Here is a 23,005-nt window from a genome sequence, read left to right as displayed (position 1 = left end):
AGAGTCTTTAACAAACTGGGAAGCAGGTAAGACGGGCTACAACAAAGTCATTCCCCTTTAATTAAAATGCTTGGCAATTAAAAAAATAATCCAAGCAGCAGTTTTCTTCCCAAGACACACAAATCTCAGCAAACAGCACAAACTGCCCCTTCCAGGGCACCAGAGGGTTTTGCTATGGGGCATCTTGGAGAACACAAGGCAATTTAGGGAGCAAGGGGGAAATTTTCCCGGGCCCTCGCATTGCTTAGCAATGGGAGAAGGAAGTTATCTTCATAATCTCAAAAGAAAGAGAAAGCCGGAGGAATGTGAGGAATGCGAGGAGGTTATTGCCCCGGAGACCAGAGCTGGCAGCCCGCTCTCGCCGCCGGGGAGGAGACGCACACCCTGACCTCTTTGGCTAACAAGAATTTCCTTGCCAAAAAAAAAAAGGCAGAACAAAAGCAAGGAATGGGTCCCAGAGGGTTGCTCCTCTTCTGGGAGGAGGCAAAGGATTTGGAGCAGATGGGATAATACTGATGCCCCATCCCGTGGTTTGGGGAGACATGAAGGATTGAGCCCTTGCAACTCGACACACACATGCATAGCCACAGAAGTCCCATGGTGAGCACCCCTCTGCTTATTGGGGGAATAGATACAGGTGGAGGAGGTGGGAGGTGAAAACCACATGGCCAACACCTCTGGAGAAGCTCTGGCAGCCCTTCACTATTCACACAGGCTCCAGAGCACTACCAGGGTTGGCAACTCATTGCACGTAACCAGGACAGCAGGGTCCACACGAGCCACCAGCCAACACCACAGGGCAGGGTAAGACCGTGGACATCACCACCCCGGATAACCTGGGACCCTTCCTGCCTCCTGACAGAGGTCCCAGCCCTGCTGGGCAAACGCTACCTGTGCCTTGGAGACAGAAGACGCTTGTCTGGGACCTTCTCCCATCTCGCACCTATTGCTCACACGCAGCAGTGATGCTTCAGCCTAAACTTCCTTGGCTCCACAGGTATCAAGGATAAATACCACAGAGAAGGGGAGAGACAGAGACTCAGGGCAAACCCAGCGCCTCACCACCACGCCAGCCTAGCTCTGCTGCCGTTTTAGCGAGAATAAAAAGTCTGTTGACATTCGAAAGCCACAGAAAATCTCCCTGAAACTACAAAACAGTACTGAAAACATTGGGCAGCTCAGGCCTCCTGCACAATGTACACACTTCTATTCAGCCTCTTAAAAAACAGCTACATGTCTAAGGAAACATCTGATAATTAAGGCAATTTTAACAATAGATAATAATTTGACTATGAATTGTATGGAATGTAATGACTGCTTATTCTGGCAGAAAAAACAGAACTTTCTATGAAGTGTCTGCCAAGGAAAACGATACTCCCACTCAGCCCGGACCACTGCAAGCAGTTGCTGCTAACCACATGCTTCACGCTGCCGGCTGCTAGGACATGGCTTGCTGCTGCAGTCGAACAAAACCCCACGCTGCAGATTTAGAGAGAAAGTAGAGTTCCAGGCGAGCGACGGCTGGAGCCATGAGTCAGCTGGGGTCCGCTGCCGGCTCTCACCAATGCTCGCCGAGCCACCCAGCCGCCAGCACCGGATGCCGGGGTGCTTGCCACCAGCTCCCCCCTCCTGCTGTTTCCAGTTGCTAAATGACATTAGAAGCAGCTAAAAATACTTCAAGTGATTCTCTCATTTACTTTTCCATGCCAGCGCTTGCGTTTGCTGCAAGGATGTTCTCCAATGATCACTTCCCCACCTATGGGTGGTCAGGCAATTGCTCCATTAAAGCATGCCAGGCAGGAAAACCCACCCTGCCCGCCAAGGACCACTGCCTTCGCTGGACAAGAGTCATTGCAACAGCTGCAGCTGGTAGCTCCACACCTTCAAACGGATGGCAAGGAGGACCAGGTACTTCTCATACCCCAACAAGCTCAGGAGCTGTCTTGTGCAAACCGACTGCAACAGGCTCAGCGGTGCCAGACGGCACAAGTAACAGTCCTGGATGCGATCCAGAAACCGTTTCCCAGTTGGAAGAGGCCACATGGAAGAGAAGCACGTGAAAAACTAAAAGTGTTTGCTGAACTTTATGCATAAGCAGCAATGCCAACAAAGCAGTCTTCCAGGTCGACCAAGGTGGCACACCTGGGTGATGCATCGGCACCCGGCTGACACACCGGGGACGAGCGAGCAGCAGGACATCGGGGCACCCCTGCCAAAGTTACTTTGGGCAAAATCCCATTAGTCCAAAAGTCAAGGGCTAAGTGATTTCTTCTGTCACAGTGAAAGAACTGCTCTCCATTGCCCCCAATAAATAAATAGAGCTATTCCATTAATTCTGTTTAAATAGAAACAAAGATGACACCGAGCGTCTTCACTAACACCGAACACAGAGTATTGCTTGCACCCAGCTCCCTGCAAAGGAGGGCTCCAGGCTCACTCTTTGCTCCCCACAGGGCGTCTTCCACTCGAGTCTGCCTCCACGCCACCGTGAAATCAGGACAGCAGTGCCAGCGAGGGAAGGCATTACACTTCTGCAGGAAATTCGCAGGTTAACTGATATGGCTTTCCACCAACAGGCAAGATTTTTTTTTCCTTTTCAATGCAGGTAAAGAAACATCTATTTCTTCCACTTAGCAGGAAAAGGGAAGGAATTTCTATCCGTTTAACACCTGAGGGCAAAAAGGAGCCTCTTGAAAGAAACATTGGGGTTTTTTGTTTTTAAATCACAGCCACCGACTGTGGGTCTCCAGATGCCACCGACACCAGCTCGCTTTGCATTTCATTCTGCAACCGCACCAGACCAACGCAGCCCCCGCAGATGGTCACTCCCAGGGAGTTTTGCTCCATCACCACCACGGCCCTGAGACATGTGGGTTCAATAAGGAACAATACTTTCCAGGTAGTGTTTGAACAAAGTGAGCAGCTACAGGCTGTAGGACCAAGACCTTCCTGAGATGTGCCCTTTCCTCAGGAAACTTTTAAAGTAATCTTAAAACCAGCAACAAACTGGTGCTCTCCCTGCACCACCTTCTATCTATATGTTATCAAGAGTCAAGTTTCGCAAGCCAATCATCTACATCAGCTCTACACAAGCACCGATCTCTCCAGCAACACCGATCTCACCACTGCCACGAGCTTTGCAACATACACATCACAAGGCTATAGGTGCAGAAGCTACTAAAGATCACTTGGATACAAGGCAGTACCGAAGGGCCATAACTTATGAAATGCTTCCATGCAGATTTATAGCAGTAGTCTGTCTTTCTAGTCTGCCTTTACACCTCTAACACCAAGTTAACATAAAAGGAAACAATTTCTGTATTATCTACACGACATATAACACATCATATACCTCTTATCAAGCAAGCAATGAATTGACCAGCTGCACACTTCTTTCAAAAATGCTTATGTATTTCAGTAAGATGTAACTTGCCATTTATGCATATTCTAATTACATCCTAAACCTGGTCTAAACGAACATTAAATTGATCTCCTAGGTAATTATGGACAAGCAATAGCCATTTAATGTGACTGAAATAGCAACAATACTGTTAAAGATTGTTGGAATGGACCTTTCTTGAAAGAAAAAAGTTGCAACACCTACTGCTCCAGGAGAAGATAAACGTGGCAAAAAAGTCTGTGAGATGCTGCTAAATCCCGAATGATTTCTGTGCCCATGTGGTGAGGATGCGTTTCACTTGCTGTCTCGCGGCCCGGTGCAGGGACACATCTGCTCACGCTGCCCGGCTGCTTCACTTTGACAATCCAAGGCCAACATTTTGTAGGATCAGTAATTCCTGCTCTGACAGTAAAAAAGTCTCTACACTTACAGAAACTAATTAGCCACCGCTTTGAGGACACCTTTTTGGAAAAGTGCTAGGAAGTTTGTCTGCACACCGTGATCTAAAGCATTTCTCTAAGAGACTGAGATGATAAAGCACAATCAACCAAACCAGTACAAAAATCTAAAGAACTTGATGGACTTCAGACTTGAGTTCATGCCAGTTTCCATATGTTATCCCACCACCATCTCAGCCCGCTGAACCCTCTCCAACCTGTTCTCCACCGTGGTTTTGCAAGCAGAGAGGTGCTAGCAAGCAGAAATCACCAGTTTCCACCATCACCGCAGTGGGATACCCGTCCAAACACACGGCTCTTTCCCATACACGTTTATCTCCTTCTCACCGATTAGCCAGGCTCCCAGGCAACTGCCTTTCCAATTCTCTTACCCATCTGAAGGAAAACACACCGCTATCACCTGAAACACCAACTGAAATCAAAGGTTTGGCAAGTGACTCGTTTTTCAAGACGCAATACACACCTTTTGCCCTGGCGTCAGACCTCAGCCTCCAGCGTTATCACGGGTGACGTTTCCCACCCAGCCCACAGCACACCGGTACCCTGCACTGACCCCGCAAAGGCAGGTGAAGCACCGTGCACTCAGAAAGGTAAAAACCAGCAGCAGGGTGAGCAGTTACTGTCTGTCTGTCTGCATATGCCAGCTGAGCGGCACGAGAGGGATCCGGAGCCTCTAAACATGACACACACCAAACCCACATGCATTTGCCAGGGGAATGCAAAACTGCAGGTGTAGCACCCCACTCAGGGTTTAAGTGCAGTCGCACTTGAGGTACACCATGCTTTAAAGCCATACACAGCACACACCTCTTTCAAAGACTTCCACCATCCTCTCTGAAACACTCTGCAGAGCAGGATGACATTTAAAATGTAACTTTGCAAGACCTGTTGCTTTCCAAGTGAAGCCAGATGCAGGCTCCCCTCCCCACGTCCCTGGAACAATGACATAACCCAGCCGACATTTGCAGCATGTCATTGCAGAAAGCCCTTCTTTTGTCAAATAATCTTACCTCGCTCATCACGTTTCTCTGACCCCTTATTTCAAAAGCACAGGGTCAAAACAACAACTGCCTTAGAGTCTCAAATGGAAGCCCTGTCAGCACAACCTACTCTTGACATCCTCCGAAGCTCACCAAGTCATCTTCAACGATATATAAAATAAAGACTAGGTCGAACCTTCCCAATACCAGGCGTACGAGGAAGTCAGCTCACGTCCTGATCCTACACTGATGAGGGCTGGACTCAAATCAAATCCAAGCCTATTTATTAGAGACCATTTTACGAAGCAAAGAGGGTGTTTTAACTGCAACCAGTCAGACGTTTCTCATTAAAATATTTCTTGGAGAAGTAAACGGACCCGCAATTTTATTCAAACAGATGTAGGCTAAATGCATATCATTAGCCTGACAATATAAAAGTGCAACCAATTGAAATCATTTTAGTTTTGTCAGTAAAAAAGATAATGTATGCATATCTGGAGGGCACACCAATGGTAAAGATTACCCCCAGCCTCTATCTTAGCCGTCTAAAGGTATTTACTTGGGGTCTGTCTGTGTTGTGACAGTGTCCTAGACCGAAATGAATGCCTCTAACACTCCACATTTTTGAGCCATTCAGTCATGCATTTTTGTTATTGTTGAAAGTAGTGCGAAATTGCAGTGCATGAGCTGGAGTCCTTGGTGGTCTCCGAGGATTCCAGCTAAAAAGGCACTTCCTTTGTTCCGCGGAGAATGCGGTCCAGTAGGTCATTCAGAAGGGGAAATAAAAGCAGCGGCCCTGGGAGGGAGATGAAGGATGAAACAAAAAGAATAAAATGTTTTGGGTGTGAGCACATTAGCTACCATTTCCTACTGCTGCCGGCTGCGAGCACTCCTGTCCCCTGAATGTGCAAGTACCTCGGGACGAAGGTGGAAGGAAGAAAGGAAAAGACAAAAAAGAGAAAAAAGAAAGAGCGGCACCTGGGGCGGGACGGGGCCGCGGGCCGCCGGGGAGAAAGGCAGCCCAAGGGCAGGCAGCGCCCGCTCCGCCGCCGCGCAAACCGCCGGCCGAGCAGCGGGGAGCGGAGCCGGCAACAGGCGCGGTCCCGCCCGCCGCCCCGGCACGGGGCCGCGGCGGGGGGGGGGGCCGAGCGCGCCGGGCTCCGGGGAGGCGAACCGAGCCGAGTTCCAGGGAGCCGAGCCGGGCAGCGCGCCCCGCTCCGGGCCGGGCCATGCCCCGCGCTGCGGGGGGGAGCCGGGCCGGGCCGGGCCGGGGGGAGCCGGGCGCCCACCCCGCGCTTCGCGGGGCCGAGCCGAGCGCGCACAAAGGCGGCGACGGTGATCGCGACTCACCGCTGATCTCGTGGCTGGGCGCTTCGCTCTGGCTGAAGCCCTTGGCGGCGTAGAGCCTCCGCACTTCGGAGCAACTTTTGGCGAGGGGCTCGGCGGCCAGCAGCAGCGGCAGGCTGAGGGCGGCTAAAGTGCAGAGGAGGGGCGGCAGGCAACCGCGCCGCCGCGGCATGGTGCGGGCGGGCAGGGGCCGCCGGGGCCGGGCGAGAGCGCCCCGAGGCCGGAGCCGGCCCTCCGCCGAGCCTGCCCCGCCGCGCCGCGCAGGAGCCGCGCCCGCTTCCGTGCACCCCGCTCCGCTGCGGCTCCGCTCCGCTGGCCCGGCGTGCGGCGGCGCTCTGCAAACTTGGCCCGGCAGGAAGCACATGGGGTGGCGGTGGTGGTGGTAGAGGAGGAGGAGGAGGGAGGCGGGGAGGGCGGCAGCCAAGCAGGATCGCGCAGGGCCGGGACAAGCCTCTGCAGCCCCCGGGAAAATCAGGAGCTGGGATCCGCCCGCCCAGCGAGGCGGAGCGGAGCCCGGGGCTGCCCGTCCGCCCGCCCTCTCCGCCGCCGGCCTGGCCCCGAGCGGCCGCCCCCTCCCCGGGGCGCGCCCCGCTGCGCTCGCTGCCGAGTCCCCGCCAGCCCGGGGACTCCGAGCTCCTCTCTTCCCAGCAGGGCTGGCCGGGTCTGAGCATCCCCCGGCCGTGGGGAGTTCCCACCTGGCACCCAGGCTCCCGTCTATCCCTAGCTCCAAAGTGCCCCGCAAGGGAAGGAGAAACTCCCTGGTAGGGGTTGGAGAGGGCTGGGTTGGCTATTCTTCCTTGGCTGGAAGTGTAGATGGTTCAGCTCTGCTCCAGGTTTAATCGGTTCACTAAGCTGATGAATTTTGACATCGCTGTGACAGGTTTGAACTATGTGCATGAAAGACTCATCAAAACCGACTGGTTTTTCACTGATCTTCTGTTTCCAAGAGTTTGGCAGGACAGAGGCCTCAGGAACACAGACACCAAAATGCTCCGGCCACTCTTCCTCCTTTGTACCCTGGCCCTGCACACAGATACATGCATAACTGTAAACAAGCCCCGCTAAACCCTTGAACCAGGGATTTAAGCCCAACAACTGCTGCTTGCTTCTGTTTGCTGAAAATCACAGAAATAATACTGCAAGAATGATCACGTGGCTGTAACGTCACTTAAAGGGTCTGCTTAAGGAGACCTTGCTCTCTGTCTGGCATGGTGAGGTCTCGGTGTCGGCATCCCCTGGGTGCGCATACTGTGCAGGCAGCTCTGTCCTGCTGCAGCGTCTGTGTGTCTGTGCCCAGTGCTGTGTCTCAGCACAGTGTAATTTGCCCCATGACAGTGTAATGGCCTGGCAGTAGCATCATTTAAAAAAAAAAAAAAGAAATGTGCAGCAGTTTATATTTTAATATGCTCCTTTATTATACTCATTTCTCTCACTGACACTTTGGAGAAGGACAGACTGAAACAACGGCAAAGGAAGTTGCCAGCCTCACCCCCTTGCTCTCAAGCTTTTGTCAGCGAAACGCCAGGCAGGTCAGGAGGAAAAGACCCTCTATTCATTTCCCCGACGAGAGCGCGCTGACAGCAAAGCACGGCCACACTGCCCCGCCAGGCACTTCTCGTGGGAATGAGATGCTCGTTTAGCTCTGAGCTTTCCAGCGGCGATGCCGGCAGCTCATCGCAGCCTTGGGGCAGCGCGGGCTGCTGCAGTCGAGGAATTACACCAAAAGCAATGGAAAACCACGTTACCACAGCCCAGCCTGAGCCAGCCACGACGGAGAGGCTCCTGCTACGGTGGGGCTTCCCCTTTGGCCAGGATGCAGGGAGCATCCCCTGCCTGCATGGGAAACGGGCCAAGCCATCCCGAGGGGCAAAGCTGAAGTTTGCTTTAGCATGGTTTAAAAAGTCTCCAGAGACAAATCCAGCCATCCTGCTGGAAAGGGGTGTAGGGATTTCAGTCACCCGGCCATCCACCGGGGCCACTCACACCAAGCTGGTGAGACAAGCCGGGCCAGAAGTTCTCATGAAGTTATAAAGTGTCCTGAGAGAGAATAATCCTCTAGGATCTGGCCCTGCAATGTATGACTGAGTTCTGGTTTTCAAAGCACTACCTCACCCTCCCAGCCTTTATTTGAAGAGACAATGTGAATTTTAAAGAGAACTCAGCAGGGAGCACTGCATTTTTTATTCCAAAGTGAGAGAGAAAACGAGAGTGAGAAAGTCTGTGGGGTTAGAGACAGCTTGCCATTTGTTGTTTCTCATAATCCCATACCTCGGCAGGATTTAAGAAACCTCCTGAAAAACACGGAGGGTTTTGTCGGATACTTGATCAAGTAGTTAAATCAAAGGCTGCAGCAAAACAATGGAACTGCCTGAAATTTTTCATGAAAAACTTTTTCTTTTTTTCCTTCTTTTTTAAGGAATGGGAAAGTAGCCTCTCTCAAAATGGAAATTTTTCTCTGATTTTTTCCCTTTCTCCAGCATTTTCTCACATCTGGCAGAACCTCCCCAGCCCCTCACCCCAAACTGCTTGAGTAATTCCCTTGCCCCACTTCTCTCCCTTTCCCAGGAGAAAAAGACAGAGAAAAGCAGAGGGTAAAAGCTGCAGTTTAGTTTTTAAAAGACATTGGGGGTTTTTTTCAGAACAAAAAACTTCTCACTTCCCACCTCCCCCAAAACTCTGTTCTCTCCCCATTAGTTATTTCTGCCCCCAGACTCACTGTTTCTTTTCCAGCCCTAGAAGATACCCCGAGGCCTGCCATGGTGGCATGGGATGCTCCCTGATGCTGGGGCTCGTGTCCCCATCTCCCCCACCTGCGCAGAGAGTTGAGCCCTTGCTGCCTGCAGGGCTTTTGGAGCCATTTCGGCTCTGCCTGCTCACAAAGTCGGCTGCGAGCCTCCTCTGCTATTTGGGGGGAGCCCCAACGTGTTCCTGCCACCAGCGCGGGCACCCCTGGGCTGGGCAGAGCTGGCTGTGGTGTGGACCCACTGGCACAGCCGTCGCTGGCCCCGGCGCAGGAGACGGAGACAAGGTGACATCACCCACGTTACGTCTGCACCGAGCCTCTTCCAGCATATGCCACGGGCCTTGCACAACTTGGCATTTCAAATTTCCGTCATCTCATTCAGTGGAAAAATTGCTGCCCTGCCAGCTTTTTGGAGAGAAGAAAGGGTAGGGAATGAGAAACCAGAGGAGATCCAGCTACTCCGCAGTTTCTCTTCATCTTCCCCTGGCGTGCCACCTCTTCTCTCCAGCACAGACCTCCAGCCACGCTGCTCCTGCCTGAGCCTTCGTCCACACAATAAAATTGTGTCGGTTTAATTAAAACTACTTCGAATCCGCTCTAGAGGAACTGGCACAAACCCTTCACAGGGGTGCAGTTAAATCAGTACAAATCTTACTGGTATGGACCAAGTCCAGGTCAGTGATGTACCACCTTATGCTAAAAAATCAATATGAGTAATTCCCACCTGCAGGGAAGTCGCTGGATCAATTTTAACTTTGGGTTGGTGGGAGTAGGGCAGTCCTCTGGCACTGACAAATCTTGGCAGCAGAGAGGAACCTCAAGCCCAGCAGTGGCACCAATTACACCCGAAAATCCCACTGGGGTCCTACAAGGGCTTAAGTTTTTGGTTTGATTTAATTCTGGTCCCGGCCAGAGGTCTGCCACAGCCCTGTGGTGTTTCCAGTCATCTGTCAGGGAATTTACCTGGGGGTTGTACTTGGATAAAGATTTCAGATGTAGCCTTTTAGGAAAACCGGGCTGAATGCAGTCCTAGGGCTGGCTATCATTAAGGGTGATTAAATCCTACACTCCAGCAGGAAAGCCTGGGCCGCAGGGAGGTTAGAAAGTGTTGAAAGGGAACTGGACAGGCATGTCTTCCCAGCTCCGGCTCATCAGCAGAAGATGGCTCATTGTAAACCCGAACCAGGCGCGTTCGCTCTCCTGCGGCGGAGTGGTCAGGCTGGAACGAGGAAGGCTCGAGTGGAAACAGTCTCCTTTGATAAAACTCCAAATGCCACAAATTTGGGGTGTGTTTAATCCAGGGCATCTGTCATGAAGATGGGGGGATTCTGCTAGTTGTAAAATGACGCTCTGAATCTGGATTTCGAATGTCAACAGCCTGATATTTTAGGGCAAGCAGATCTGGTGTTTCAGCATGGGCTGATGTCTCCATTTATTTTTATCACTTATTTTTATCCTAGGGCTCCTTGACCCTGTCCAGTGAACAGAAACCTCCCGCAGTAACCGCTCTGCTCTGAGGTAAGGGGTGGTTTAGCTCCTCGTTGCCAATGCCGGCCGGGTTCTGCCGCAGCAGGGTGCAAGGTGCTGTGCACACTTCCCAAAGCAATCCAAACTGATGGAGAGATGCTAGGAGGGCAGGGGGGAACAGGCTGGACATGCAATGAAGCTGCTGCAAGGGTTTCACTCAGCCTCCTGTGTCTGAACTGACTTGCAATGCACGGGGCTTGCTGTGCGGAGCTCAAGACCATCTCCATTTTAGGGAATGCAAGAGCTTGTCTCTCCCCCAGCAGGACAAGAAGTTGTCCCAGCTCCGTCCCCGGACAGCATGGGGAGGAGACCTGGGGACACACAGCTTTGAAGGGCACAGCAATGCACTCAGTTTCACAGATTTTCATGCCTGCACCTCCCAGCTCTCCCAAAAACGACTGTGTGGCAGATGGCTCTGACGTGTAGCACACTCACACCCAGTGGATAAAAATATTCCCCAACAGATCCCCGGCAAGCAAACGTCAGTCACTGTCGCTCCAGAGCTGGTCACGGCTTCCTCTCCTCCCTGCTCCTCCACCGCGGAAGCACAAAGAGGGTCCCCGGGCTCATCTCCCCGATGGCCACCACATGGCTCACTGGACCAATGCTGTCAGCTGGGCTGGCATCCCAGATCCACGCCAGCTCACCCGCACCCCTTCCCACAGCCCAGCATCCCTGGGGACATGTCCCCGTCCTCCCCACCCCAGGTGGCTGTACATCCCGTGCCTGTGTCAGCTTCCCGACACATCTGGCTGCCGCCAAAGAGGCTGGGTGGCAGGATAGGACCCTGCGTGGGCCTTACACAGGCCTTTCTCAGCGTGAATTACAGCCATGAAGTTTAATTTTCCATCCACACTCGTATAATCTTCCTATAGACATGAAGTGGGGTGGGAGTGCACAGGGCGGGGTGGGTGGAGGGGGAGCAGCAGTTGGAGGGCAGGGGAGAAGATGAATAGCATAATTTGGGGGTGACAGAGGTAACAAGCCCACAGGTCACTCTACATTTCCATGCCTTCTAAGTGGTAATCCCTTGCTCAGCCCTCCCTCAGGCGCTCTGGGCTATATTTACAGCACTGCCTAGGCTACTTTTTTTTGCTTTTTTTCCCCTTTTAAGAGTTGGTTCCGTGCTGGTGCCAGCCCGGCATGGGGTGGGTGCTGGCAGGGCAGGGGCAGAGCGAGGTTTGTGGGTGCTGAGCGGTAGCACAGCCAGCCCAAACGCTCCAGCCTGCCTGCTCGGGTTAGTCTCGCCCATTAAATGTGCAGTCTCCCAGTCCACAGATAAGCGTGTCACCCAGCTGGTGGGTTCACAAAACACCGGAGCTGCAGAGATTAGGACTGGGAAAAGCTTCAGATACCTGATGCATCACTCTCTGGCCTGGCAGGACCAACCTGGAGCTGTCCCCTCCCTCTCTGGTCTCAAAACCCCTCCTCAATCAAGACTGCAGAGCCTGGCCCAGCTACCGACTCAGGATCTTATTGCACAAAAGCATTTCTTAATGGCTAACCTAAACCTCCCTGGCCATGAGTCAAGACGGGTAATTTTTTTTTCTCCTATCTCTTGTACGTGGAGAAAACGTACCCTGCTCCCAGCAGAGCCCAGAGCTCTCGGCACGTGCGGCTGGCACGGCTTGGCTGGAGATGGCCCCGGTTGCTGTTGGTGGCCCCTGCAGCCGCGTGGCCTCAGTCCCTGCAGACCTGGGGCAGAGGGGAACAACCCCAAGCGCTGTCTGGAGCAGCAGGAAATAATCTCCTGCCATGGAAAAGAAAGAGAGGGGGAGAGGCAGGTTCAGAGCAGCAGATAACCCAGCCAGTTGGCACTGCTTAAAAATGAGTAGTATCTACATATTACCTGAGCTCCCTCATGCCAGCTAAAAACCCACAGAGCAGGGCCAGGGGAAGAGGGAGCCTGTTGCTCTGCAGTTGTCAGCAAGACCATCCCGGTCCCCTCCGATGCCGGGCATCACCGTTGATGGCATTTGCTCTCTCTGGGTGGGAGGCTGGTTTCCACCAGCAGCACTGGTGCTGCGCTGCAGGTCAAGCTGTGCTTGTCCAGGGATGGAGCCGCACTGTGATGGTCAGCAGAGAGGTCAAAGTTGATTTCTTAGGACCTGGAAAGATCAGTGTGAGCTTGACAGGGGAAGCTCCAGAGATCCTAATTACTGCACCCAGCACTTCATCTAGGGCCTTTCATTCCCCTCAAAGCGCTTCTACCCGGGCACCAGTCCAGCAAGCGCTTCATTTGTAGACATCTGCCTCGTTACAGCAGGGATGTGCGTCAGCGCCTTTGAGGATTTCGTTAGCAGAGGAGAGCAGAAGTGGCTAACTGCTTTAATATCACCTGGGACACCAGAGGCAAAAACGGGTCAGCAAGAGAGTGGGGGGAGCCCCAGCTCTGAGCTGGACTTGTCCCAGTCCTGTTTAGTAACAATGAAATAATGATAAATAAAAATAAATAATGATAAAATAATTATTTTCTTTACCCCCAGGCACTCTATTCATTCTGTTTAAAGGCTATTTCAAAAGAATTTGTGAACACAGAGAGGAAAGTATATGTACTTACGCGGGTGGCAGGAAAAAGAAAACCTACATTAAAATCACCACCGCTGTGGGCAGGAGGTACTGGCAGCGCACACAGTGCTCACCCATGTTGGCTCACCCATGTCGGCAGCAGGGCTGGACGGGCTGATGCGGCTCCTCTCCCCGACAGTGCCATGCCGAAAACAAAATCCATGAAGGAGCAGCCCAGGAGAATGGGGTGCAGAGTGAGCGCTGGCTCAAGTCCCATTCCTTGAGGAAGACTCACCAGACTTCACCTTAGACCCAAACAGCCACAGCTCGCATCCCCACCCCAGGTGCAATGCCCATCTGAGTGTGCAATACGGGGCTCGGAGGGTGCAAACCTCCCCGCTGTCCCGGCCCTTGCACAGATGCTGCCGGGCAGCCCAGAGCAGGGCACCATCCATCCCACAGCAGGGATGTGCTGCGGGGCTGAGCACCGCTCCTCCACGAGGAGGATGGGAAGCCCTTGCCCGTGTCCCCCCAAACAGCAAACGCTTTGCGTTTTGCTCCATCCTGCCTGATGGGGCCGGGGCGGCACACGGGCTGCCAGACTTTCATGGTTATATTGGTGCTCTTTGCAATCCTTTTTTTAAATCTTTTTCATTCCCCTCCGCTCTTGCCCCTCACCCCCTGTGGTTCAAATGAAAATATGCGAGTTGTGACTTGCGGGTAGCAAGTCAGGGCTTGCAAGGAAAGCCAGGAGGGAGGAGGGAGGAAAAGAAAGAGCGATCTGCTCCAAGTGCCAGCAATTGTTTTTATCCTTTCCAGATGAAGGAAAAAGATCATGTTATTTGTTCGGTGTAAAGTTCCAGATTTTCAGGAATGAAATCTGAGAGCAACATGTCAACAGTCTGTCTTGAGAGCTGGGGTGGATGGCGGCCTTTGTGCTCCCAAACACCAGCAGGGCCGGTACGCTCGGCTGCGAAAAAAAAAGGCTCCATTCTCACACTCTGAAGTGGTGGCATTAGATATCAGCAAGATAATGGGCCCAGGGTCTAGACCTATTTCTGCTCCCAACTGAACGGCCCCAGGCAGCTGGCTTTGATGTGCTCATTTATTTGCCTTTTCTTTTCACAGACGAGATATTTTTAACTGATATTGGGGTTTGGGCATAGATTGTGGAGAAAAGGGGGGGGGGGCGGAAATGAAAGTAATTTTATTGCAATTGTTGATCAGGAGGGAGGGAAAGAAAAAAAAAAGGAAAAAAACCCCAGCCATTTGTTAGCCTGCAGGTTGATGTTTCCTGCTGTAAATCAGCCGGGACACGGCGGTCTCGCAGCTGGAGGGAGATCCCACATCAGCCTGGGCGAACCTGGAGATGCTAGCACCATACAGCCCGCAGCCCCGAGGCATTTGCACTTGAATCCCAGGGGAGAAGGAGGGAGATAGTGGGGTCAGGGAGGTGGCCAGTGGCGTGATTCAGCCGGGGCTGATTGATGTGCGGGGCGGCGTGGGTGGTCCCGCGCCACGGGGCCAGGAGCGTGCCCCACACGAGATGGGGACGGCGGGAGCAGTCACTGCCCCTTTGATGTGCTGCCCTGGCCATCCCCACCACGGAGGGCTGCGTGGCGAGGCCGGACATCCCGCACACTCCCGTCCTGTGGAAATCCAGCCCGCAGGTTGGGAGAGCCTGCAGCCTCCAGCCACATCCAGGACAGGATAGGGGAGGAAAGAAAAGAAAAGAAAAGAAAAGAAAAGAAAAGAAAAGAAAAGAAAAGAAAAGAAAAGAAAAGAAAAGAAAAGAAAAGAAAAGAAAAGAAAAGAAAAGAAAAGAAAAGAAAAGAAAAGAAAAGAAAAGAAAAGAAAAGAAAAGAAAAGAAAAGAAAAGAAAAGAAAAGAAAAGAAAAGAAAAGAAAAGAAAAGAAAAGAAAAGAAAAGAAAAGAAAAGAAAAGAAAAGAAAAGAAAAGAAAAGAAAAGAAAAGAAAAGAAAAGAAAAAGAAAAGAAAAAGAAAAGAAAAGGAAAAGAAAAGGAAAGAAAAGAAAAGAAAAGAAAAGAAAAGAAAAGAAAAGAAAAGAAAAGAAAAGAAAAGAAAAGAAAAGAAGAAAAGAAAAGAAAAGAAAAGAAAAGAAAAGAAAAGAAAAGAAAAGAGAAGAGAAGAGAAGAGAAGAGAAGAGAAGAGAAGAGAAGAAAAGAGAAGAGAAGAGAAGAGAAGAGAAGAGAAGAGAAGAGAAGAGAAGAGAAGAGAAGAGAAGAGAAGAAAAGAAAAGAAAAGAAAAGAAAAGAAAAGAAAAGAAAAGAAAAGAAAAGAAAAGAAAAGAAAAGAAAAGAAAAGAAAAGAAAAGAAAAGAAAAGAAAAGAAAAGAAAAGAAAAGAAAAGAAAAAAATAGGTGGTAAAAAAAAAGGAAGGAGAAGGAAGGACTTCTCTTGTTTCCTTTTTCCATTTTCCAGAGACCACATGGGAGCAGCGCTCGGCATCCCCGGTGCGGGAGCTGGGAACCCCCCAGGATGACCAGTGCAGGGCTGGGCACAGCTCTGTTGTCCCCTTCCCCTGGGGAGTGTCCTGGGGGGTGATGGGTGTGCAGAACAGCAGCCACACAGCCGCAGGGAGACCTGGCATCCCACGGGCTGTTACAGCCACGATTTGCACCTCCTTGGCTCCACCTCGGTCCGAAACAGCAGGACAGGGATGTCACCTCTGTGCTGTGCTCTTGCCTTGCTTCTAAAACTGCCTGTGTGCAAAATTGTCATCTCTTCTCCTTGCAGCATGCTCACCATCCTGTCCCCCCAAAAACAACCAGCCCCCACACAGCCTGTAGTATGGGTGCTCACCACAGGCTCTTGTGCAAGGGAAAAAAAAAAAAAACCAAAACATTCAGCAGTTTTTGGTATTTATGATCAAGCAAAAGTTCTCCCTGGAAAATTTCATTCTGACTCACAACATCTTTGTTTCGGTGGAGAAGTAAAGTGTCAGGTAGCTGTATGCTCGCTCCTCTTCTGCGACACAGGTCTGAAAGTAACCGCCAGCGGTGCTGAGCTCTCGCAATTTAGGTTTCACAATACTTAATGTAAGTGCCCAGCACTTGAAATTGTTGTCTCAGCTCTTTAAAGAGGTTTGGGTTTTGTGTTTTTTTTCAGGTCCCACAGCTTCAGTGGGAAAACTGAAAACTCACACTCAAAACATGCAAAACCAGATGGCAGAAATGAAACTCCAAATTAATTATTTCTTAATTTAAAAATTCTTTTAAATTTAATTTGGTTTCTAAGGCAGGCCTGGCTGTCTTGGAGCCTCATTCACCAGCTCGTATGCTGCTGGGATGACGATACCGTGACATTTACAATGACACCAGCTCCTATGGGTGTTTTTTTCCAGAGCCCGTAAGCCGGCACATGTGTCCCAGAGACACAGACACGCTCCTCAAGCCACACCTCGACTGCAGGACCCGGCGCAGGATGGGTTCCTCCATTGCTGGGACATTTGCTGCCTGTGCATTGCCAGAGATGGGTTGTGCAGGCAGGCGGCTCGGCTTGGACCCTGCAGGCTCGCTGCCAGCCCCCGCTGTGTCCCACCTCTCCCTCTGCCCGTGTCCCTTCCTCTCCATCCCTGGCCCTGCAAGCTTTCCCTCCTCTTTGCAGCATGCCCAGCTTGCAGATGGATGGGCAAAGGGTGCTCAGAGACAGCCCGCTCCCAAAACAGGCTCACCCAAGGTGAGGTGAAGCAGGGCTGCCCCGCAGGCTGCCCCTCCTGCCTCAGCACCTTCCCGTTGTTGGGAGCAATGAGCTGTTTCCCCACGAAAGATCTCCTTTGTGATAGCAACACTGGGGCTGGGGGATGTTCTTAGCCCCCAACAGAAGTGTGCTTCAAAAGCAAGAACATCTGGCTCTGCTCAGAGTGATGCTTTCAAGTGGAAAAAATATAAAAATGAAGGTTTTAATTAGCCTGGAAATCCGTGCTGGTGTGTACCTGCCCAGGGCCCTGTGAAAGGGCAGGAGGCTGATGGGAAAGCCAGCACTGAAAAATTATAGGGGGTGAACCATTAGCACCTTCCACACTGAGTAAGCACCTTGGTGCTCATCACCCTCCGGAACATGGAGCAAATTATGTTTTATTTAACGCTTTGGCTAACTGTGACAACTTTGGGATGAAGCACCACAAACTGCACAAATCCCTTGGCCAGATGCTCCCAGAGATGAGCAGCATTTGTGGTGGAGACCCCCTGAAAAGGGCAGAGCAGATTTGGCTGGACAGACGTGTAGAGGAAGCATCCCCTCATCCCTCCTGTGTGCACCAGGCACCCACCAAAAAACATGCTGGGAAGGGCTTGCTCTGATCTTCCTTTGCACCCCAGGTAGCAGCGATTTTATTGCCTGAGATGCGGCTGCTCCTGCTTGCACAGCCAGCTCTCCCCTGGGTTTCACAGCGATAACAGGAACAAGGGGGTTGGGACGAGTCCCTCACCGGCAGCTCAGAACCTGGTCTGCTGGCCAGGTGCTGCCGGCAGCCCTGCAAACCATCCACACGCCCATCCCACGCTGTCAGGAATAAGATCAAGAGCAAACAGCAGCGTGTTAACCAAAATGCCATGTGAGGCTGTGTAAAAGAGGTGGTAAAAGCCATTTCAACAGTGAGCGGGGAATCCACTTATCCCGCAGTCAGGACAGAGCATTCTGAGGACCTTGAGTTTAGAGATTGCATTAGCAGGTCAAGGTCACAATGACCAGGGGCTCCTGCCAGACAGTTGCCAGAGGTGGAGTCTGGCAGCCCATCAGGCAGCGGGATCAAACAGTCTCCTTAAAAATAATTAAATTATGTCTGTCTTGACTCAAATGATCATTCTTTAAACACTGTAAAAAAAAGTTTCAGGCAAGCAGCACAGGAACCGCACAGAGGTTTGAGGGGCGTGCAGGATGAGCTGCAGAGCAGTTGGTGGTGGTGGTGTTATTACTATCATGCCATCACATACAAGTGCCCTCTTCCTCCCCAGGAGTGAGCAAGCATTGTGGCAGTCTCTGCGGGGGGAGGTGACACCGATGCTGTCCGACAGCCACACGCAGAGCAGCTCGGGGTCCCTTGGCGCTCACACCCTGCCTGCACCCTGTGCCAAGACCTCCCAGCACACTCCTGCTTCTCCCTCGCCCCCTGCTCTGCCCCTAAAACTGGGGACATCAGCTTGTGCCACCCGTGGCACCCACTGCCATCTCCTCCCTGCATCTGGCACCTGCACCCCCCTGAGCGGTGACCTTGTGGGGGGACAAGTTAGTCCCCAACTTCAGTGGGCTTCTCCGTTTGTCCGTGGGAAAGACATAACTTAGTAAGTGGTGCAGTCCTTCACCCCCGTGGCGCAGCAGCGTCATGAGGGGAAGCAGGAGATCCAGCAAGTTTCCCCTCAAGACTGTGGCAGAGCTGGAGTGCTAGTGACGAAGTTGCCTCCACTTCTTTTCCTTTTTTTTCGCCCTTTTTTTCCCCTTTTTTTCTTCCTTTTTTTTTTTTTTTTTTTTGTGGTCGCACATTTGGTGTCTGCAGGGTGGTTTCTGTAAATGCAGCACAGCTTATATAATACTAAATAAAGCAGCATGCAAATCCCATCCCCACATTCGCAGTCCACAGACATGGAGTGTTTCAAAGGTGCAAGACCCACGTCTGTATTTATTCTTTCACCAGCAGATACACGGCTGCTTAACATTTGTCTCCAAGCTGTGGGATGCAGCTCGCCCGTGCATCTCAGCTCATTTGCCTGTCCGGTCTTTCTGCCTGAGCACCACGGGTTTGAAAGCAATCCCTGTTATGCCAATGAATTTTTTCCCTCCCTAAGCAGCCTTTCGTTACGGACCTCTGCCACCGGCTGCGGGCTGGCTCAGGGCATGGGGCAGAGGCTGGAGCCATGGCTGTCTTCTCCCTGTGCCTTTCAAAGAGGTGTTTACCTCTGCCGTGGCTTAAAAAGGGGGGGGTGGGGTGTCACCATTTCCTACTCCAGGCCTTGGTCTCACTTAGTTTCTGCAGGACCATCTCGAGGTGGTGAGAGGGCAAGAACAGTCCTGTACTCCCCCACCAGTACCTCCAGCTTGCGTGGGAGCCAGTGGTTCCTCCCCATGTGAACGACCCTCCATACGTTCCCACGCTGACTACGCCCAGGACTTTTTGGCTTCTCACACTGCCCTGCCAACGAGAAGGCTGGGGGTGCACAAGATGCTGGGAGGGGACTTGGCCAGGACAGCTGACCCCAACTGACCACAGGGATATTCCATACCGTAGGATGTCATGCTCTGTGTGTAACTTGGGGAGTTGGCCAGGAGGCAGCACGGCTCGGGAACTAGCTGAGCATTGGCTTCAGGTAGTGAGCAACTGTGCTGTGAATTCCTCGTTTTGTATATTCTTTTATCATTATTATTATTGTCGTTGTCCTTTTCTGTCCTATTAAACTGTCTTTGTCTCAACCCACAATTTTTACCTTTTTCTTTTCAATTCTCTCCCCCATCCCAATGTGGTGGGGGGGTGAGCGAACGGCTGCGTGGGTGTTTTACCTGCCAGCCGGGTTAAACCACAAGCCTGCAGGCAGGAGAGCGAGACCTTGAGGAAGACACTCACCCCTCCCACCCCCTGCAAGGGTTTTTCTCGCATCTCTAACCACAGCAACACCAAAAAGGCTCCAGTGTGGCTCTTACCGCACGGTGTGAACAGTTCTCCTGGCAGAGGGTTTCCATGGCACAGGGCTGGAGCAGCACCTTTAGCCCTGGCCCCAGGGAGCCGGGCAGGCAGGCAGGGTGGCTGGTAGCCACAGGCAGGGCAGCAGAGCCTCTGGGACCGTACTGAAACTTCTCACGTATTCAGAAGACACGCGGCTCTGTGTTTTGTGATAGGAAAATACGCAAGAAGAAGGATCGAAAAGGGAAGGTTTCTATATTTCCAGGTTTAGGAAAGATTTCTTTTTTTCCAAGCTCCAGCTTGGATCACAGCAACGCAGCCCCCATGCACCCTCTACAAAGGACCTATAGCCCCCCCCCGCCCGCCCAGCTGCCAGGCTGCCTTTGTGGGTGCTGAGAGTGGGTGGCCACAGCACCCTGCCCCACATCGCCCTGGAGTAGATCACGTCCCTAGCCATAACCTCAGTGACCAGGACGTTGCACTCCGAGCCCACGCAGCAGATGCTGCCCCTCACCTGGTGCTATGGGGAAGCGAGACAGGACTTGCTGTGCACCTCAGTGCTTAGCACCTAGCTCAGAGCCATGCACCCATGCCTCCGGGTTGCTGGCTCCCCAAAACAAGGCAAGGCTGGCTGGCAGCGAGCGCAGGGCAGCACCATCCCATGATCCTTCCATTACTGTAAGTTGATAAGAGGCAGCAATCAAGGAAAGAGCTCCTGGCCACAGGCACAGAGTGGTCCCCTCACTGCCATCAGTCATTCAGTACCAAATCAGCGCCCACCCATAGACTCAGTCGGACCCTCTCTGCAATTATCCAGGCCAATTAGCACCTTTGCTCCTCAGCCAGATAGCATGTCCCTGCTCCACACTGCCCATCCTGGCCCTCCGAGCCACCAGCATCTGCTGGAGATGCTGGCAAGGACGTCCATGGGCCACTGTGGTTGCAGTGCTCAGCCTCAGCTTGCTCTGATGTGCAGCAAAGTGATGAGCAAGTCCTTTGCAGGGGATTTCATGCCACCGAGGCTACCACGCTCGGGAGATGTTTATCACACACACATTGACAGGCAATAGCAGTGACTTATGCCACAGGTCTGGCACCCTGGGCCAAATCCTGGATCCTTCTGCAGGTTTCAGTTCACTATTATGAGTCACTTATGCCACCATCCTCCCTTTACTTTTTTTTCCCCAGAAAACATTGTTTTTCCTTCAAATGGGAACAAATACACCCAATACCAGGAATTTTGCTAGATAGAGTCCAGATGACAAGTTCTCAGAAAACGCTGTCAGCTGCTGAGATTCAGCTTCAAGAGACATCATCCAACGTTAACCATAAACAACAGGGGCAACAAAATGTCTGGCAGATCTTGAAGTGACACGAGATGCTTGTGCTCCACAATAAACCCGTTTCACACCACGGGAAAGGTCACCACTTTAATCCACTTCTGGGTGGAATGTACACAAACGTCATTCTTCTTAACATCTGTAATTAAACAGCCTCTTGCTTTGCTATCCAGCTCGTGTTTATTTTCCCATTTGCTAACATGGTGGATGGTAATATAATATGACACTGAAGGAATACAGGCTGCTACAGGCGGGCTTTCAGCTTCTTGTTAGTGATTTGCCTGCAGAGAGCTGGATGTGAAGGGTGGTTGTGCTGCTCGGATCCAGCAGCAATTTCCTTTCTGGATGTGCAGCATCTTTGCGCGCTGAAATAACACCAGCAAAGAGGACAGTGAAAGCAAACAAAAACTGCCGGCAGAGATCCCTAAACGCGTTGACTTGTTGCAAGCAGTTGTTGAGGTCTCTGCTGGGCTCCTAAGAGGGAGGAGACAACCACTAAACTGGGAGATTTAGCCTAGGTCTGTACTTCTGCTATAGAAAAGTCAAGTTATCAATACTGGTAATGTGCTGGAGCGTTTGGAAGAAGTCTTCTGTGTCCCTGTGGCCACGGAGGAGCGTCTGAAATAACCCTGAGAGTCTCTAACGGGGCCCTTCCTTTCCCACAAACTGTTCTTGGGTACCAGCACCAGCTCCCACCCCACCGCGCAGCACCCTGGTGGAAACACCCCACAGCAGCAAGGTTTTCTTTTTTTTTTTTTTCCCCCCTCTCCAAACCTTTTGGGCTGCAGGGCTGGCACAAGCTTGCGGGGAGCCCCACTGGGAGCCGGGCACGATGGCATTTGCAGGAATGGCGTTAGGCATTGGGAAGGGCCGTGGGATACGGCACTTCGCAGCCCAGAGGCATGGATATGTACTTCAGATGCTAGCATGCTCTCAGCAAAACAACACCAAGATGTTTATTTTCAAAAGGATACAATGTTTGACAAAATAAATGATATTTGATTAATACTGACTCCTTTTCTGGTTTTTTTTTTTTTGGAAGGCAGTAGATTTGCTGACTGTATAAACATGCCAGGGCCGCTTTATCTGCCTATATCAAAATTTCGGTTACCTCATCTCCAGGGAATGTCCTTCAGTAACACTTTGACAAGCTTATTCAGGGGGTTGTTTGTGGGTCTGTTTTTTTTTTCCCCTGCACCCACTTTTACTTTTTAGTGAGGTCTCCCATGAACAAGCCACAGGCTGGAGCTGGATACCCGAGCTGAACAAAGCCCACTGCCTGTCTTCACATGGAGGGTTTCACCATGTCCCTAATAGAAAACCCAAATCTTCCCGCTGAGGACCAGTGAGCATCCTCCAATGTGATGGTTTCACCCCATTCCCCTCCAGCTGCAAATTTCATCCCCCCGACACCTCTATACCTGGCTTTTTGCTAAACCGACAAATAACACGCAAGGAGGATTTGTGAATTTGCTGATGCCCAGCTGAGTCACCCCCAGCTGTGGAGCTCACACTGAAAAATCCCTGGGTTTCTGGGAATGGACACCTGCTTCTGGGATGTGTGGCTCATGATACTGTAAAGCTTTAGCAGCGTTTGACAATCATTAAGCTGCAGTGCTGCTGGAAAGGTTAGGGAAATTCCCACCAAGGCACCCAAGCGTTTGGGAACCAAATGATGTTTCTGAGCTGCTTCAGCTGAGGTGAGCCAGAGAGCCTACAGGGCAGGACTTGGCTGGTGGACTTGGCCACAGCCAGACCCACCACTGAGCTACGTGCTCTGAGGCTGGAAGGTGGTGTCTCAGCAGCACACGTGGCTCTGTTTCGAGCATTTTGAGGTCTTTGTGTGGTTTCCTGTATTTTACTTTATAGATTTACGCAACATCCCATGTCTGGTCCCCACCAGCAGCCTGCTCGTCCCCCTGCTCCCCGTGCCTCTTTCACCCCAGGACTGCCCACCACCACCACCTGCCGTGTGGCTGCAAAGGTCTCACCAGGGGCTGGCAGCTGCTGAGAAAGCAGGGCAGGAGGCAGAGCAAGGCAGTCACCTCCTCGCTTCCCGACACAGCAGT

The 23,005-nt window shown here is 51.8% G+C and overlaps 1 protein-coding gene across 1 annotated transcript in view; it reads right to left on the bottom strand.

Annotated features, from left to right (window-relative positions):
* GPC4 (glypican 4) overlaps window positions 1-6,567 on the bottom strand; it is a 69,547-nt gene extending 62,980 nt beyond the window's left edge. The window contains exon 1 of the mRNA XM_054839450.1: window positions 6,189-6,567. Coding sequence (XP_054695425.1) covers window positions 6,189-6,549 — 361 coding nt within the window. The 5' untranslated portion in view covers window positions 6,550-6,567. The remainder of the gene's footprint in view (window positions 1-6,188) is intronic.
* Window positions 6,568-23,005: the final 16,438 nt, after the last annotated feature.

The sequence above is a fragment of the Grus americana genome, chromosome 12, assembly GCF_028858705.1.
Source record: "Grus americana isolate bGruAme1 chromosome 12, bGruAme1.mat, whole genome shotgun sequence".
In the NCBI taxonomy this organism is placed as follows: Eukaryota; Metazoa; Chordata; class Aves; order Gruiformes; family Gruidae; genus Grus; species Grus americana.
This window is presented reverse-complemented; position numbering and strand designations above follow the sequence as displayed.